The sequence below is a fragment of the Struthio camelus genome, chromosome W, assembly GCF_040807025.1.
Source record: "Struthio camelus isolate bStrCam1 chromosome W, bStrCam1.hap1, whole genome shotgun sequence".
Taxonomy (NCBI): Eukaryota; Metazoa; Chordata; class Aves; order Struthioniformes; family Struthionidae; genus Struthio; species Struthio camelus.
Genome location: NC_090981.1, coordinates 26324408 through 26342905, shown reverse-complemented (window position 1 = coordinate 26342905; position 18498 = coordinate 26324408). Strand labels below are relative to the sequence as shown.

Genomic DNA, 18498 nt, shown 5'->3' with positions numbered 1-18498 from the left:
TTTATCCAGTCCTACTTACCCACACTACACGCTTATCAGCAATCCTATCCACCATTCATAGACATGAACCGGCTAGTGCCTTGATTGTTTCTGGCTGTTGGGAGAAAAAGCTGTGGTGGGAGTCACTATTTCTGGCTTTGGCTGTGGGAAGAGATAGGGTGACCTGACAGCTGTGGAAGGCACCCAGTCTAGAGAAAAGGCTCGTCTATCTTATCTCACACAAGAACTTCTCCTGTGGCTCAGTACAAAGCAACCTTTAATCTCCTCACTTAAATCCTAGAAGAAAGAATGAAGCCTTCAGTCAACTCACCCACAAGTCATCTAAAATCTACACAGGCGATTTCACATAGAAGGATCTTTCTTGATGACTTTGAAAACAGTCAGCTTACAGATAAACGGGACTGTGTTTACCAGAGTCTTAGCCAAGGCTCTTGAAAAGACAGGAACTAAGAAGAGAAGTTTTGTGATCAGGACTCTGATACAGCTCCACATTAACTCTGCTACCATAGCAAGAGCACTTGGTCCTACACGCAACAGAGATGTGTCAGAGAATCCCACCATCTATTCTGCCCTGTAAAGTCAAGCCTCAAATCAAGATTTAAGGTATAGCCTGCATAGAGAATACTAGGTAGCACACCCTCCAAATTGCAAAATGAAACTACATTAGCACACCTAAACATTACTCAAAGCTCAGAGATTTCTCTGTGCTCTACACGCTCTTCTGTATGACAGATGTTTCCATTATTCCACACCCACGTAACTTCATGTCCTGCTACTTGCCAGAGGCAGCCTTGCAAAAGGGCTGAAGGAAATGTGGGGAACTGGCATTTCCCAGAAGAAGGATCTTCAGAGTGATTGGCTGAGAACGCAAGTTTCTCCATGTTCTTCTGCCAGCCAAGGTCAAATTTTCAGCTTTTATCAGGTCTTCTCTGCTGGGGCTCTTCCTCTGACAGAAATGCTTCAGGGAGTCTATCATGAAAGTAGATTGAGCAGCATGAACTGCAATAAGCTGCACAGGTCTTGGAAAGGGGAGAGAGGATTTCATGTCAGTCCCACTAGCCCTGGGAGGCAGCCTCACAGACTCTTGAAGAAGGAGAGAAGGAAAAAACAACTCAGGCTGACGATGGTGCTAGGAAAGCTTCAGTGGAACGTGGTGATCCACATTAACCTCTTTTGTCCCTTGTGCTTGAAGGCCACCAAACTTGTAAATGTTACAGTCAGCTTGACAACTCACAAGGTGCCTACGTCAAGATGCACCCTAGTTTATAATGGGAGAGCTAGGCAAGTGGCCACACTGGTGGGACGTGTCTTTGGGAGGCACTGGGCCGGAAAGCGGATCAGGGTTCGGCTAGTATCTTGGCACACAAAAGCTCAAACGTTTAGCAGGCCACAGCACCTTATTTATGGAGCACATTAGGCAGGACTGGCTCTTGGGAGAATCTCAGCCACATCAGCAGGCCCAAACTCCGGCACACAGTCTTGATCAGAGGGCACAAAGAGGCTAGTCCCAAACCTGCTCCTCCCTAGATCAGCAGGCAGCTGATCTAGGGCAGCTCTTCCCCATCACCAGCTAAACCTCTATTCCCAAGAAGTCTGTTTTCCAAAGAGAGTTTCAGCCCTGCAGCCTAATGCTTCTCGGAGAGATGATGGGTCAAGACCCTTAGTTGCGGTGAGACAAAAGGGAGGTACCCTTCTTCTAGTTCATCTGGCTGTGATCCAAGACCTGCTTTTGATAAGGCGCAACTCTGTAACCTTGGCTGAAACATCAGAGAAAACTGGCAAGCTGTGAGAAAGAGCCATGAAAAAGTACACAGAGTAGGGTGATACAAGGCAAGGAAGGTTAAATAAATGAAAGGCAAGACTTTTGAGACAAGGAGAGTCAGCAGCTCAGGGGTTCAAAAGGAGAAACATTGGTGTGAAAAGGTATAAAGATGTAAAGGAAAAGAGAAGTTAGAAGATGGCAATTCAGCAACACTGGGGGTTGGCCTGGGCCAAGGGCGGCCAACCTTTCCACATCTGACTGAGGACCATCTGGCCAGCGAGCCTCTCAGGGTGTCTTATCCAGGTGGTGAGCATACTGATGCTTCACCTTCTGACTTGCTAGACCTAGCTGTCTTTTGCGTGTATTAGTCAACGACTAATTGCTTTGTACGTTTGAGTTGTGCGTATCCTACTGCAGGGTCTCTTTGCATGGGATAGAGCTACCTGAACAAGGGGACCCAGAGAAGGACAGTGTTAGGGGCTGCAGGCAGACGGCTGGCAATTTGGGACAGATGCCAGCCGCCAGCAGTGCTTCTGTCCCGTTCGAAAAGCTAACGCGGGACACCCCGCGCTGCTCTCGGTTGCACTTCGGACACGAGATGGTGGCTGTCCTGTGAGGGGGCACCTGCCAGGCGGCAGTAATGATCTCCTCCCTCACAGCGAGGCGGGGGAAAGGCGACGGCGGCGGGCACGGCAGCTCCCCACCCGACCAGCCGCCGGCGGGGCCTGCGGCGGGCAACGGCCGCGGGCAACGGCCGCGGGCAACGGCCTGCGGCGGCGCTAACGGCCGCCGGCCCCGCCGCCGCCTCAGAGCCGCGGCGCTTCTTCGGCTTGCGACCCTAAAACCTCCTAAGCCAGGTGTTTAGGTCAGCTCTGGGAGGTTTTACTTTCAGTGCCGCTGGCACCAACTCCCATTGGCCGCAACGTGTTCCGCTCCGCCCCTCAGCCCCGCCCGACGCCGCTGGCCGCTCCGCCGGCGCAGCAGGGGGCAGCACCGCCCGCTCCCCGCCCCACCCCCCCCGCCCAGCGCCCGCCGGCCGCTGCCGGAGAGCGGAGCGCCATTGGCCACCGACCCGCCGGCCCCGCCTGGCTCCCTGATCACGTGGCCTCGCGCTCGGCTGCGGCGGCGACCGCTTCCGGCCGGAAGTGGCGCGGGGGAGGCCGGTGCGGGGCCCGGCTGCCGTTACCGCCGCCCTTACCGCCGCCGCGCCCCTCCCCCCGCCCCCCCCAACCGCCGCCGCCATGCACCCGCGGCGCCCCGAGGGCTTCGACGGCCTCGGCTACCGCGGCGGCCGGGAGGAGCTGGGCCCCGGCGGCAGGCCCTTGGGCAGCGCCGCGGAGCTGAGCCACTGGGTGACGAGCCCGCCCGACATCCCCGGCAGCCGCAACCTGCACTGGGGGGAGAAGACGCCGCCGTACGGGGCGGGGACGCCCCCGGGGGGCGCCGCCCTCAACGAGGAGCCCTGCCTCGGGCCGGGCGGCCCCGGCGCCGGTAAGGCGGGGCAGGGCCGGGCCGGGCCGGGCCGAGCCGGGCGGGGCAGCCGCCCTCTCACCCGTCCGTCCGCTTGTGCGGTACCGCCGCCTCCCCCCGCTCCTCCCCCCCCCCCCGGTACCGGCCGGACCGCCGGCGTTGCGAGCCCCGTTCAGGGCCTGAGGGTGTTTGGTGGCTGCGGGTCGGGCGTGCGGAAGCGTTAGGGGAAGGGAAAGTGCCTTAGGGAGAAGAGAAGCTGCGGCTTCGGCAGTCGCGCTCAAGCAGCCGCTCCCTCCGTGCCCGCACAGTAAGGCGCTGAGGTGGTCGAAGGTGCCAGAAGGCACCCTGCGCCGTCTGTCCAGCAGCGCACGGTCAGCTCCTTATCACCCCTGTAGACTCTGACCTCCTGGAGAAATACTTCACCCTTGGTGTTTTGCAAGGTCAAAAATACCTTCAGGTGTCACAATGTATTTTATAGAGGCAACGTTTTCTTTTGCGGTGTAGTCAGTGCTGATGTTCCTGACCTTGTGCCTCCTGGCTGTTGGCTCTCTTGTTGAAGTAGTCGCTAGAGCACGAGCTGCCACAGTAAAAACAACTTTGGCGCATGACAGCGAAGGAAACGTCAAGTTGGTAGAAGCTGAGGAAGCAACCACGTTCCGCTCTTCCCCAGTTACCGTTGGGAAATGGAGCTGAAACGCTGCTCGGCACAGCACTGTTTTAGATCTCTGGGAAGTTGAGATGAATTAAGAGAAACTCACTACATCAGAAGTACTGAAGCAGAATATAGAGGCCTGAGTTTATGTACACTTGTGTACCAACCTTTTATAAAAGACCAATTAAGTTACATTTATAGTTATTGGGTTTTGGTTTTTTTTTTTTTTAAATCTGTAACACTGTTTTTAGGTCTTTGTCTTACAGGAGCCTGTGTACCACCTTTAATTTATCCATCAAAGCACTGCTAGAATGTTCTTAGATGCTAAGGCTTTAACTCTTTTTGTCCTGACTACTCATGCAGGATGTTGATTCTGCATTTTAGAGGGCTAATAAGGATTTCCTATATCATTGAGTCCTGTCCCCTGCTGGTGGGGGGGGGGGAGGGAAGTGTGTTTTCATCCCTCTGAGGAGAGCTGTCCTGTCCACATGGAGCTCCACTGTAGTTACTGAGATTCTCCATGTACACAGTACGCTTGCTCCAGTCACTTACAGGACTGAACCTTAATTTTCAGTTTATAATTTTGACACTTAAAAAAAGTCTTCTGAGTAATTCCTAACATACAAATATCTATCTATCTGGTGACAGATAATAGAGATCTGAACCCATTTTCATGTTGCCGTTTTTTTGGTTCTCTAGTAAAGGTTTTGCAAAGAAATGGAGGCAAACAGCTGATTTTAAAACTCGCATCATATTGATGCCCACTGTTATGTCATTGATGGCGTTTTGTGTTACCCTCCCTTAAGTTTCTCTCTTTTTGCCATCTTTGACTTTAAATTAATTTCTCCTTAGATGCATGCGTTTGCTTTTCAGAATTGTTGCAAACTACTAGTCTTTCAGTTGTTGATTTGGGTTAGCTTTGTTAGGTACCTAAAGATGGTGTTTTATTGTAATTGTTCGCTTTGTCTCACTTCTTCTATAGCTGACATTTCATTGTAAGTAAAATGTTTCATGTACTTGCAAAAGTATGCACACACTTGGATATGATCCAAACTGCAAGTATACCTCAGTGAACACTTTTTTAATATCTTCTCTTGCTGAGTTGACATAAATGTTGTGGTTTAGCGCTTGTAATTTTCTGAAGCAAGTACACTATAAAATTGATTGTTCAGATGGTCTGTACAGCGTTTTTCTGCCCTTTGTGGTTATCACTGCTATATAATCTATTTTCATTTCTTTCAGAGCAATTGAACAGATTTGCAGGCTTTGGTATTGGCCTCGCAAGGTAAGAGTTGTATAGTATTTTTCAGTGATTGTGGCAGTAAAGCTGTAGTTGTCTTTTATGAACTTTATATGCATTTTTATCTTGTGTTTTTATGTCAGTAGGCTATGCAGCTGAAGTGCATGTAGAAACCTACTACCTAAAAGCAATGTAGGTTTCTGTTCTTCTTTTTTTAACTGAAGTGTTCTCTCTGAAAATTACTCCATCAGCAGTGAATATAAGAAACAGGTTTCCCTGTCACAGCAATCTGAAAATAGCATAAGAAAATTGCTTCCACATTTGCTGCTGCAGCTAGTCTTTTGGGGTAATATGAATCTTCCTAAGAAGGTAATAAAGACTTTAAGTTTTATAGCAAAGTATTCTGGAACAGTAATCTTGATGTGGCAAAGTGGTCGAGCTTTTTTATTGGTATAGTTTTTTGGTGGTGTAGTTTATTTTATTCTTTATTTATGATGATTCTAATTACTGATACTATTTTTTGAGAAAGCAGTAGACTGCTTTTTGTTGTTATCGTTTTATTCCTTGTTGACCTGAATGTGAGACTTCTTGGAGAAAAGTGCTTCTCCCTTCAGAACATCAGAGTACTTGTGGCATTTGTCCAGTTGGCACAACATGGGAAACTAAAGCTTCAGTTTCATGCACAGTTGAGGTGTACTACTGTTTAAAGAGGAGGATCTCTTACTTGGCCTGCAGCCATAACACTGTCCTCCTCCTTATCCCATTGCCATCACCCGTGATGCCTAGCAGAGAGTCTGTGAACCGATATGACTCACTAGAACAGAAGGCAGAGTCAGTGAAGGTGCTGGATGTTTTTTTGCTGTTTCAATGAGTCAGGTGAATTTACCTGGGCGTTGACTAGCAGTTCGAGGCAACAGAGACCAGCTAAGGGTGGGAGGCCAGGGAGGGAAGGGATAAAGAATAGGAATGGCTGCTTTCAGCAAGTAATGAGCTGCTTAAATTTGATCATCGCGTCTCATGAAACTGCCCACCCCCCTGTACCTACTGCTTCCCTTGCACTGGTTCTGCTGCTTGTTCAGACCTCCCGATGAGCATGCTGTATTTATTAAAACAGGGCTGAAGGGGGAAATTAGCTATAAGAACAGCTTATTAGGTAAGAGAGCTGGAATACAGAGGAAGCTTCACCCCTTTCTGTAGCAGCAAACTACTAATTAGCTCAGCAGTTTGTGAAACTGCAGCCTTAATACTTTTTCTATTCCAATTAATATTTGTTTATCCTGAGTAAAATCTCTCCAGTAAGAGAGCTACCGCAGATGCCCCAGTAGGTTGGGAGTCGGAACTGTTACCTGGGATGCTTGAGACAGAATCTGGAGGTTTTGCTTTTTCTAATCCGGGTCACAGATTTGAACCACATTCAGATAAGTGCTCACTTGGATGCTTTGGGATGAAATGAGTTTCTCTACATGGCTGTGACCACAAATCCTGTTTTAGAACTAACATAACTTTCCTCTGAAAGTTTCACTGAAACACTCTTGGGACCAGGGGAGGAGTTGGTTTCAGCCAGTAGCGTTTTCTGATGAAATCTGTATTGCTGAAAAATTTCAAACCAGCTGTTAGTACCAATCCTCTAGTCTTACTAGGGAAGGTCTTGATTAATAATGTGTGGTATGTAGGATTAACATAAAACTGGAAAATAATCCTCCTAATCCTGGCTCTGTCCTGGTTTTGTTTCCTCATATTTTGAGGAGAGAGGGTTTAAGAATTTTAGTACTTTGTTTTGCCTATGAAAAAAGTGCATATAAAGCCAAGGGCTTTTTCTTAGTGAATGTGTATGTCTTTTTTTTTTTTTTTTTTTTTAATACTTGTCCATTTGTATTATTGGCAGGCTACGTGGCAGGCCTCTCAGATGCTTCATTCTTTCATTAGGTATAAAACTAATGTATAGTTTTTCCAAACACTGATCTAATGTTGTTAGATAGAGAAAAGTAACAAGCATTTTAAAAAAAATTTACAGTTACTTCCAGTGCTTTTAAATACACTTTTCTTTTAAAGCCTATTTACAGAAAATGTGTTGGCACATCCTTGCATTGTCCTGCGTCGTCAGTGTCAGGTATATCTTTTATATTACTTCTCCCCGACAGATCTCCTCTGTTCAGTTCTATTTCTATGTGCTTTCATAAGAAAGCTGTACGATTTTTAAAAAGACACAGCTAGGTGGTATGTCTTTATTTGTAGCATACACATTTTCCATTTTGAATTTTAATTTACTTTCAGCCTTCTTTTCTTTTTCATGTGGATAATGGAAAATAAACTATGGCAAATAAGTGCCTCGGGATCTGTGGAACAGCTTTCAGATGCTTTCTCTCTCATATTTTTTGTTTAATGCTTTTTTGTTGTACGTGTTTGTATGCTTAAAATGTAAACAAGTTCTGCCTGTGTTTGCTTAAACTTCAGTGGAGAACTTATTAATGTTTTGGTCACTTTGGCTGATCTTTACAGAGCTTAAAAAAAAAAGTCCTTATTTTGCAAATGCTTTTTCCTTCAGAGTTGTACCATCTGCAAGGATGTATAAAACACTATAATTTTATGTTTTTAACAGGTGAATTATCATGCTCGGAACTATCATCTCACTCCATTCACTATTGTCAATATTATGTACAGCATCAATAAGACACAGGTCAGTATTTGGTGTCAGGCTGTATCTGTGCAGTGGAGGTTACTAGAGCACATGTATACTGCAGTGTCTTTAACTTCATGCAATTGGTAGTTAAAAAGCATGGGTATTATAAGTGGGTGTTATTTTTATTATAGAAATGTTTCAAAAAGATGACTGTAAAATTATTTTATCAAGCTTAATATCTACTGAGGAAAGGTTGTAGATATTAGAAAACAAAGTTCTCAAAAATTAATATCTTTCATTAAGATCTTTTAAAAAAAAAAAAATTTTTTTTGCAGGTAAAGAGATTATCCAGAGTTAAATGACTACTTCCTAAGACAGTAGTGCATGAATTTCCAATTCCCTGCATAGTTCTTGGAGGCAAAAAAAAATCCTGAAACTCAAGATAAGAAAATAGTGGGAATAGAGCTTCTGGATTTCTTACAGCCATACTTTAATATCTCAAACTCATTTTGTCTGTTGGAAATGGTGTTAGATTTATGGTACAAAGTATCAACACAGAGATACAGGTCTCTAAATTAATGACAACTATTTGAAATTATGTAATAACATAAAAATGTCCTCAGAGTTGAGAGAAGTTAATTGTCTTCTGAATTTGGGAATACTGAAATCTAAAGTTATATTTGTAACCCTAGGTAGCTGGGATTTGCTGAAATTTTACAAAAACAAGAAAAGATTGTTTTCATTTTGCTAGATTCTAATTGCATATCTCAAAACGTAGGGTCCAAGAGCTCTTTGGAAAGGAATGGGCAGCACTTTTATTGTTCAGGGCATAACCCTTGGAACAGAAGGCATCATCAGTGAATTTACACCTTTGCCCAGGTATTGCATGTTTTTGGGTTTTTTTACGGCTTCTGACACACTTATCAGTTGTTGACTTACGTTCAAAGCATTAGAAATGTGAGGTTGTTTGAAAAGCTTGAATTGTTTAGAGCAGTCGGGCGCTGAATAGGTGGTTTCAGAACAGTATGGTTGTCTTAGCAATTGTAACTAGTAACCTGTATGTTGGGTATGTCTACCTAGCAGTCTGAGGTTAGAAATAACGTTGGAAGTTAGTATTCAGTACAATTCTACTGGCGTGAAAGAACTCATAAGTATATTAGTTTGTTTTTGTCCATATTGTGTTTATGTTGTGTGGTACTAACAGATATCATATCTAAAGTAAAAAGTCCTGGTTTCATTATTCTAAATACAGAAAGCTTGGTTAACGAGCCAGCACTGTCATCTTGCTGAACATTTTCACTGTCTTTGAAAGGTGAGAAAATAAAATGGCCTGCGTTACTAAATTAAAAGACATGTTAAATATGAGTCCATGTGGCTGTCAGCTTTGCCTTCTGTCCTCCTTTACCAACAGCTATGTGTACGTTGTTAGTAGTCTGATAATAATAAAGGGGGTCCAACTAAAAATATGAGTGACTACATTTAAAGAGGAATTCACCATTCTACTTCACTGTGCCCATCTTACGCTATAGCAGTCTAGTAATAATCATTTTATTTTGATTTGTGACTCCGCTTTGCTGAACGATAATTCCAGGATTCTGGCAAAACATTGTGATGTTTTTCTACTTTTAGACGTAAGTGTGAGCCTTTTTGTTTGAAGACTTTCCTCAGTGTTTCATTTTATAATGGTCAAGAGCTGACAGTAGTGGTTGATACTGTAGTAATATATATTGTCAGTTTTGTTATATCTATTTTAAGTGTAAACAGCGTACTTATGTGAGAGATTTTATTATATAAAGTCACAAAAACTTTAGTGAAATGCAAGTTGATTCTGAGATAATCACGAAGTTAGGAGGAGATACTTAACAGTTGCAAGGCAAACACTGAGGCTGGTAAAGACCTTTCTCGGAAAGGATTTTAGGAAGGCAGACAAGTGTTTAGGTTTTGAGGCTGGTTTTCTGAGCTGAAATTTGAATGGCTCAGAGGGCCTGAGAAGCAGATCAGGTTTGAGAGGAGACAAGTGACTGAATTCTTAATGTGTGGGTGGACGCTAAGTACTTAGGGGAACTGGAAATTGACCTGTCCTTAAAAATAAGAAGTTTGGGCAGGCTGAATCAGGAAGACAACAGAGCACGCGTACATACTAACGAAAGAAAGTCCTCGCAGGTTCTGGCAGCTGTCATAAGCATTACAGTATTCATGCTTAAACTATACGTGGTATGTACTTAAGCTTTTTGATCAACTTTGTCTCATAGGTAACTGAAATTCTTGGGAATGCACTTTCCTCTGAGCGTGACTGGATAGTCATGTTTCTAAATACTGCTGAAGATGGTGCTTTAATTCATGAGTAGTGATATAGTGTGTGTGTGTTTTCACAGTTCTGCTTTCTATCCAGTGTAAGCAAGGATTTTCTTCTTGTAGGCCAGTTGTTTAGCAATTTGAAAAATAAGCTGATGCTTCTGCTGAAAGAAGCAATCCTACCTGCTAGTAGTTGCTCATTCCTTCCTCAGTGTTACCCCCATCCTTGCACCAACACAGCATGTGAGTAGTTACATCATGAACTGGGTTGGGGAAATGATCTGGCTGAAAGGGTTGTCTTTACATGTACCAGCCTGTGCAGTTTTCTACTGGATCAACTGCCTTTCTTATTAATGGCAGCATGCATCCTTGGGCTGGCACAGGGAGATGAAGGTTATTACTTGTAGCAGCCAGGGCTAGCTTAGCTGATTTAAAAGATTCATGAAGCTCCAAAGCAGACAAGAAGGGGGCTTGAGATGTTGATTCCAATTCCTTATTGTAGTACAATAAAAGCATCCCTCGTTTTAGGAGAGGGGGCCAGAAGCGTTCATTAAGATTACAGAATGACCCCCAACTTGCCACAGAAGTTGACAAACTCATTCTGCGTTTGTTCCTCTAATGCGAGAATAGTTGGGCCTAGCGGATTGACAGGTCAGGCTTTCACAGTTCACTTAGTTTGGCTGTTTGACTGGTTTCCTTTTCCACGTTTTTAAGTGTTATGGCTCAGCAGATGTCATCCAAGTATCCATAATACCTAATGTCTAACGATCTTCCCTTCCTCTTTAGTGGCTGACCTATGTATTTAGGAAAGTGATACCTCCTAGTAACACACAAGTTTTCAGAAAAGAGTAAAAGAGTTTCCTTTCTTGGATTAGAGTTGCTGTAACTACAGGCAGCGTGGGTGAATTTGATTCTTGGGCAAGAATTGAAGCTGAACACTTTAAAGCTTATTATTAAAAATTCAGAGTCTAGTATGTTCAACGTTCTCAGAGAGAAACATCTTTTCCTTATAGCTGGAGTATTTACCAAATGTATGGCTGTTTGATGTCATCTTGAGTTAGTGTGGGATTACGTTTTCTGGCAAGTGTACTGTAGTTAACATCCATTGCTCGTATTTAGAAGTGTGCAACTGGAAAATACTACTATAAAGGGATTCTTTAAACCACCTTTGTATACAACACAGGCTTGTTTGTTTGTTTTAACAGGATATGCTAAAGACTAGTCATAAGCCAAAACACTTGAGTTAAGTCTGTACAAAGTTACTATGCAGTTCCTAGTCTCTCACCTTTTCCTGTTGTACTTTTTGGACTTGTGTAACTGTATTACAGTGTGGTTTAGGTTTTCAGAAAAGAAACAGCAACTGGATGACCATAACCTCAAAGAACAGAAAGCGTATAACCAAACCAAAACATAATAAAAAATATGTGTTGGTAAGGGAAGACTACTGAGATGGAAAAATTTCAGCGTTCCCTCCAAAATGACTTTAAGAGATGTTATGTAAGGTTACTAATAAATGCAAATCTCTAAAGCTGGTAGCTATGAGAGCTACAGCCACCTTACTAATCAGCAAAGGTATTTTTGTTACAATAGCCAACAGGCCTGAATAACTTCTAAAAGTTAAGCATGAGCTGTTAAGATACATGTATCTGACTGCAAAATTTCCCATAGTAGAAAGATAAGTTATATGTAGACTGTTAGGAGAACTCCAATGTGAAAGCTGGATATAGAGACCCATAAAATAAATAAGCATTTATAAGCATGAGAGTAACTGTTTCTATCAATATTAAGGGAAACACTACTTTTCTTTTTTAGAGAGCTTTCACATAAATGGAACCTGAAGCAGATAGGTGGCCACCTTCTTCTCAAAGGGTAAGTGTAGCATGTGTTATTACCTTATGTCTTATTACCACTTACCATTAATGCTAGTTTTTTGTTTTCAAAATCTGACGTGCAGATCTAAACTTCAAATTGTATGAGTGATCACAAACCACATAGTACAAGCAGCAAACGTGTAGCAGTTTAATCTGCAGCTATGTTTACTTGACAGGGTACTAATGCTAATTTTCATAATTTGATTTGTGAACAACCTTAATTGTATGTGCTAGTTTCACAAATTATTTTTGTTACTAGATCCCTTTGTCTGTGTGGAGCCTCACTGATTTAAAAGATCATTTTTTTTAAATGATTAAATTCTGATTTCTGTGAAACTCCAATTGATCCAGTCAAATAGAAATAGAATTTAATGCTTACTGAAGTTCAGACTGAAGCGTATCTTGACTTTTTTAATGTACGCTTTAGTAACTGAGTTATGGTTTGTTAGTTTCCCTCAGGCACGATTTGATAGATGACTTGTGTCAACTTTCAGTTACAGATTTGGCTAATACTCTAGTATTGTCAAGCCTTAATTCTTTTTTTTTTTTTTTTAATTTCTGCAGCTTAACACATGTGATAGCGATGCCTTTTTATTCTGCAAGCCTGATTGAAACTGTGCAGGTAATTTACATATATTTACAATATTTTAAAAGATACAGTCCTTTTCTTTATAGGTTAGATTAAGTGGAGAAGTGAGTCCTTGGCTTTGGATTCAGGTGTATGTTGCAGCAGTTATATTCGTTTTGCTTGAGGCTGCATGGCTTATGAATTTAGATAAAAAGAAAAGTATTTATTACAATGGGTATATTAGTTGTACTATCTTAAGTAGTAACCTAGGATAGGAGAGGACATTTGACAGAGTTGGAATGCATTATCTGTAAAATGAGAACAAGTTACAGCTAGATGTTCTGTAGCAGATAAACCATCTTTGGATAAACAAGTCTTTGTCATGTAAAGGCTTTAAAAGGCTCCTAGAATAGTTATTGCAGTGACTCTACCCCTATACCAACTGTAAGGGTTTTGTAATAATTCAGCTCTGTTTTGTTAAAATATTGAACTCAACTATTCCAGGGCTACTTTCATCTGGTCAACTTTCTGCTTTTAAATTTTAATGTAGTTCTTCCTTAGCCATGGAAATGAATTTCAGGAAAAACTGGATATGTCACTAGGATATAGCTTAACTTGCTCTGTTACTGTACAAAGTAACGTACAGCACTGTATTGCAGATTATCTTTCAGTGAGGTGAGTTGTTGCATCCCTTTGTGAAGAAGCAGACGGAGGGAGCGTAACTATGGGGAAGTAGCCCAGGGTTATTCTTCCAGCTAGTTCCATATAATGAGTTTCTCTTAATTAATGTGAAAGCATCTTTGAGCAGCTAATGGAACTCTTACTGTGAAGTGAACTCTTACATGGAGGATAGTGCAAAACAGTCGTTCTCATGTCTGTCACTCATTTAAAATCATTTTCATTCACAGTGTAGACAAGTTGTAAGTCCTGATTTAGAGCCAACTGTTTAAACTTCTAGTTCAACTGTTGATGGGTTTTCTGCATGAGAGCCTGTAAGGGCAAGAGGCAAACAAGGCTGACTTCTACAGCTTCTTAGTTCCAGCATGTACTCTAGAGGCAGGGACTGGATTCTGCTCTATGCAAAGGATCCAAATTCCAAGGAGCCAAAAGGCAGTACGAAGGCTGTCCTGCCTGAAGCGGCCATATTTTGGACTAACGGAATGGGTGAGATTAAAGGTGGGTGGCTATAGTTAGAGTCTTAGTGACAAGCTCACATTCTTTAAGTTTTTAAGAACCTTTCCTCTTTCTCTCTATTTGAATTATTCTGAAAATAACATTCCAGAAATCCAGCCTGTGTGGATCTCTGAGAGTTCATGGAAGCGGTGGAGAGATTTAACCAGTTTGACGATAGAAAGCTGACTTATGAAGCCCTGTCATATCCTAGGGACAGGGCTGAGCATGTTATTAAGATCTTGGAACTAGAAACAGTAACAGAAAACTGTTGTAGTTTCTTGAGTTCGTGGCAGTCAGGTGGCCACAGAAGGGGATGTTTTGTTTCAGGTATTGTCATTTCATATATTTTTTTCTGGAAGGATGTGTGGTTGGAAATGGGAACATACTTACCGTTAAATGGTAGAAGAAGACATGATTTAAATCCAGTCTTAATTTGCAAAATATGTAAGTTATTTGTGCTACATAGCATCTTAATTAAAAAAACAAGCAAAAAAAAAAAAAACCAAACCCAACAGCCTCTCCCCCAGCCTTTTAAACAAGTGATTACGTTTGTAAAGAGTTATTTATGAAAGTAATCTCCGTGAGAATTTAGAGGATTTTAGGCTACAGAGACTAGTTGTGGACGTGGTGCTTAGTGAGCTCAGTTATGTGTGAGTGCTTTACGGAATGTAAATCTATAACATGAAATGTATTCTCCAGCTCCTCAAAACATCATCATAGATTTTATTAGAAACACAACAGAAGTAATATGAGCATTTGTCAAGACTTTATTTATGCCGTATCAATCAGTGCAAGGGAGCAACTTGACTTAACAGGTTTACATTATATTCCTGTACTGCAAGAGGGCAATGAGCAACTGAAAACTGTAGTGTTAAAGATTATGGGTCTTGTTACTAATAGCTTTTTATATTAACTTTATTTGAATATCTTAATTCTGATTAGATATACTATTCAACATTGTTAATTTGATACTTCTTGTATATAATATAATTCATATATACACACACACACACATATATATCTCCAAGTAAGTATATATTATAAGTATATATATATTCTCCAAGTAAGTATACTGCAAATTTCTACCACTTAAGTTATTTGGATGTAGCTGTCACATTACTTTGTTTTCATCTTTAATATTTCAAACCACACGGTGGCATGTTTGACAAAATTAAGTGTAGCTTTGAAGTGCAGCAGCTGTAACGATATGAGGCAGATGAGGGCTCAGTTGCAGTTGTAATGCAATAGTTATGCCTGGAGTCAGGAAGAGCAAATTATTTTCAAGTATTTGAACCAGTTTCTGTTCTGTGTAGAGTAGTTGCGAGGGCTTTGCAGGCCGTTTTCCCAAGGATGGGGAATGTTACGGTCTCATCCTGGCATGTGGTCCGGACGCAGCTGACATGAACAGAAGGACTTGGGCACTGAGAAGAACTCCCAAATCATTAAGTTTGGATGTAACGGTGCTGATGAAACATTAAATCTGTATAAGCATGAGAAAGGGAAAAATGTCTTAGTCCCATAGCCATAGGCAGAATACAGCAAGAGAATTACTATGTGATTTTTTTCATTAAAAAATAGTTATCTTTTCTAAGAAGCAGCATGAGCAAAGAGTGCTATTTTTAGACACTAAGAATGGAATGAAAATATCTATAGCTGAACCTATTCCATTCCAAGTAAAAATGATCATTTATCTTAAATTTAGTTATGGAAATCTTTATATTATGCCCATCAAAGTTCAAAGACTTCAGTTATAATCCCTAAAGAACAGGATTGTTGAATTAGATAAATTCTTCCTAGCATTTGGATTCTGAAATAGGCATTTCGGTACATAATGGTGGTTGTGGAAACTGCTACTTTTTGTCATATGCTGAAAGTTTAATATCTTGGTAGTAACACAAGTAATTGGAGTATAGATTAAATGAAAGATGCTTAAGCATAGCTTCACTCTTAAAAGCAAGTTTACTTGAACATTATTGAGAGTATTAGAGCAATGAATTTGTAACATCAGTATGGCTGTTTAGATATAGTAGCATATAAATAGGTAACTATCTTATGAAGGTGAAAAAAATCGAGCTGAGGTAAACAGAAAGTTGAAGTGGATGTCACTGTGGCTATGAAACAAGCTGCACAGGTTGTAACTATTCCCTTGTGTTTGTAGAGTGAAATCATTCGAGATAATCCTGGAATTCTGGACTGCGTGAAAGAAGGGATCGGCAGAGTTGTAGGCATGGGAGTACCCCATAGCAAGCGTCTCCTTCCTCTAATGGTGTTGACTTTTCCAACTGCTCTACACGGAGTTCTTCACTACGTCATCAGTTCCATCGTCCAGAAGCTTGTTTTGTTTGTTCTGAAAAGGGCGAATGCCCACAACCTCCCAACAGAGAGCTCCACTTCTGTGCAGAGCATGCTGGATGCATATTTTCCAGAACTTATTGCTAGCTTTGCTGCTAGCCTTTGTGCTGATGTCATGCTTTACCCTCTGGAGACAGTTTTACATCGCCTTCATATTCAAGGGACACGCACGATAATTGACAACACAGACCTTGGCTATGAAGTGCTTCCCATCAACACTCAGTACGAAGGCATGAGAGACTGCATAAATACTATAAAACGGGAAGAGGGAATGCTAGGTTTTTATAAAGGATTTGGAGCTGTTATAGTACAGTATACCTTGCATGTAGCTGTTTTACAGCTCACCAAAATTATTTACTCTACACTGCTTCAAAATGTTTCTTAACTTGTTCAAGTGTGGGTTTAGCACAGTGGTCTAGTTATTTCCCGACTTAATTATTGTTAAAAGCGGCTTAGAAATGACACTGAAGAATACACTCTATGGATTCTATCTACACTGTAAAAGAACTTGTTTTAAAAATTGGAATTTAAATTCCTAAATGTCATTGAAAAAATAATACTTAAAATGATTAACACCAATGTGTGGTCATACAGAAGGGAATCAGATTCTGGTTGGAATGAGGTTTTATCTTGCCTCTTACCAGTTAACTGGCATGAGGAATGGATAGGAATTTTTCATCTCTGCTTTATAAACATTGTATCTGATACTTAATTTGGACTGCTAGGCGGTTCAAAGGATTTGTTTGCATAAGTTGTAGAACTTGCAAGTGGGAGACCGATGGGTTTACTGATCTTATTTTAAAAATGTTTTCACCATCACTGTTGAGGGAGCTGTGAGCAAAATGGAAACCGTAAAATTTGACTAGATGTAAATGTCATAATTTCCAGATACACAGAAGATTTTTCTTGCATTCACTGCTGCAGCGTGGCAGGAGAAGATGAGGTGAAGTCCTTTGCTTTCAACAAAATACTCTGCAACAAAAACTTGGTTTTGGACAAAGTTAAGCAGAATGCAGAGCTTGGTTGTCTTGCAGTTTGTTAGCAGGGCTGACAGTAACTGAAGTGCGTGACTAAAGAGAATTAGAAGCTGATTACATGCATGTATAAGTATCATTTTTAGTCAGCTTTCCACTCAGAGCTTGAGAGTTTAGTTTTACTCTGGCACGTTGTATAAGAGTAGAATAATCATGCAAATGGATTTAGTATCAGTGTTCAAAGTATACTGAAAGCATAAAAGATTAATTGGCATTTTCTAAAGTTTCTCTTTTGTTAGATTGGAGAGGTATGTACACATGTATTGAATAGCTATATATATAATGTCTGTTTATGATTTAGCACTGATGTCCCTTATTTAAAATCTCTATTGGATTGGATACTTTGTGAAGCCGAATTAAGTCTGTTAACATGTAAGCTGACTACTGAAATGTACTACTCTTTGCCCTCTTTCCCCAGTAGATCAAGACTTTCCGTCTGAAAATGAGTTTTGCTCATTCTAAATAACTTACAAGCAGTAACAGAATTTTTGATTTCATCGGTGAATTTAATGAAAGCTTGGAGGGAAAATGATCTTAGCAAGTACAAGAAGTGTGTGGAGAATCACTTTTAAATTATATGAAAGACTGTTGTCATCTTCACACTTCTATGTGGCAAGTCTTTATCTCTGTGAATACTATAAATTGATGTGCATTTAGCTATCTTTGAGCGTTGTATAGCAGTCTCCATTTATGGAAAACAGTCATGGCAAAATAATGAAAAGGTGTTGCTGTTCATACCTTCCAACGATATCATTTGAAGGTCTGCTTTGCTATCATTAAACGAACTTTCGTGTATTTTAAATGCATAAGTGTTGGAAAGTATAGTGAACTTGGGAACTGGTTTTATTTTGAAATATTGTTAATTGCAAATTCAGTGTATAGAATGGAATCAATCAAATAAAGTGGAAAATACATGGTAAATATTCTGAAGAAGTAATTCACTAAAGAGGCTTCTAGAGGGATCATCCTGATCCACGTGGTATTTTGTTGTATAGATTTTCCAGTGGCTTTTTTTTTTTAAGTCTTGAAATTTCTAAAGACTACAGCATGTCCAGTTAAGCTACATTCAAGAACAGGGGTAAAATATTCAATTTTTAGTTTGTATTTTTAAAATTTCCGTGACTATGAAAAGTTTCTATGAGTATGAAGAGCGATCCATATCAGAGGATCATCCAGGTTGGAAGGAACCTTGGTGGGTCGTCTCGTCCAAATTCCTGCTCTGAGCAAGGTCAGCATGGACTTCAGACCAGATTGTCCAGGACGTTGTCCAGACAGGCTTTTAATCCTATCTTTTAGTACATAAACCCACCTTTTTTTTCCCAAAGGTGTAAACTGAAACCAGCTATTTCATCGTACTTGCTTTAAAATAGTTAACTACATGCACATTAGAGGCGAGCGATTGCAGATGTGTCAGTGAAACCGGCCGAGAATATTTTTCTAGCAATCAAAGGAAAAAAGATA

At 41.1% G+C, this 18498-nt stretch overlaps 1 protein-coding gene across 1 annotated transcript; it reads left to right on the top strand.

Annotated features, from left to right (window-relative positions):
* The first annotated feature begins 2899 nt into the window (after positions 1 to 2899).
* On the top strand, positions 2900 to 17958 carry LOC104150973 (mitochondrial outer membrane protein SLC25A46). Its single transcript, XM_068925411.1, has 8 exons — positions 2900 to 3253; positions 5127 to 5169; positions 7177 to 7234; positions 7724 to 7801; positions 8523 to 8623; positions 11852 to 11908; positions 12475 to 12532; positions 15810 to 17958. The coding sequence occupies exons 1-8, from the start codon at positions 3004 to 3006 to the stop codon at positions 16386 to 16388; spliced, it is 1224 nt and encodes a 407-aa protein (XP_068781512.1). The 5' UTR covers positions 2900 to 3003; the 3' UTR covers positions 16389 to 17958.
* Positions 17959 to 18498: the final 540 nt, after the last annotated feature.

What these genes read in the sequence shown, in the direction of transcription:
- LOC104150973 (XM_068925411.1), top strand. Translation starts at nt 3,004, where the DNA reads ATGCACCCGCGGCGCCCCGAGGGCTTCGACGGCCTCGGCTACCGCGGC. An exon ending in TTTGGTATTGGCCTCGCAAG is followed by an intron (nt 5,170 to 7,176) that starts GTAAGAGTTGTA and finishes TTTCTTTTAAAG; the next exon opens with CCTATTTACAGAAAATGTGT. An exon ending in GCCTGATTGAAACTGTGCAG is followed by an intron (nt 12,533 to 15,809) that starts GTAATTTACATA and finishes TTGTGTTTGTAG; the next exon opens with AGTGAAATCATTCGAGATAA.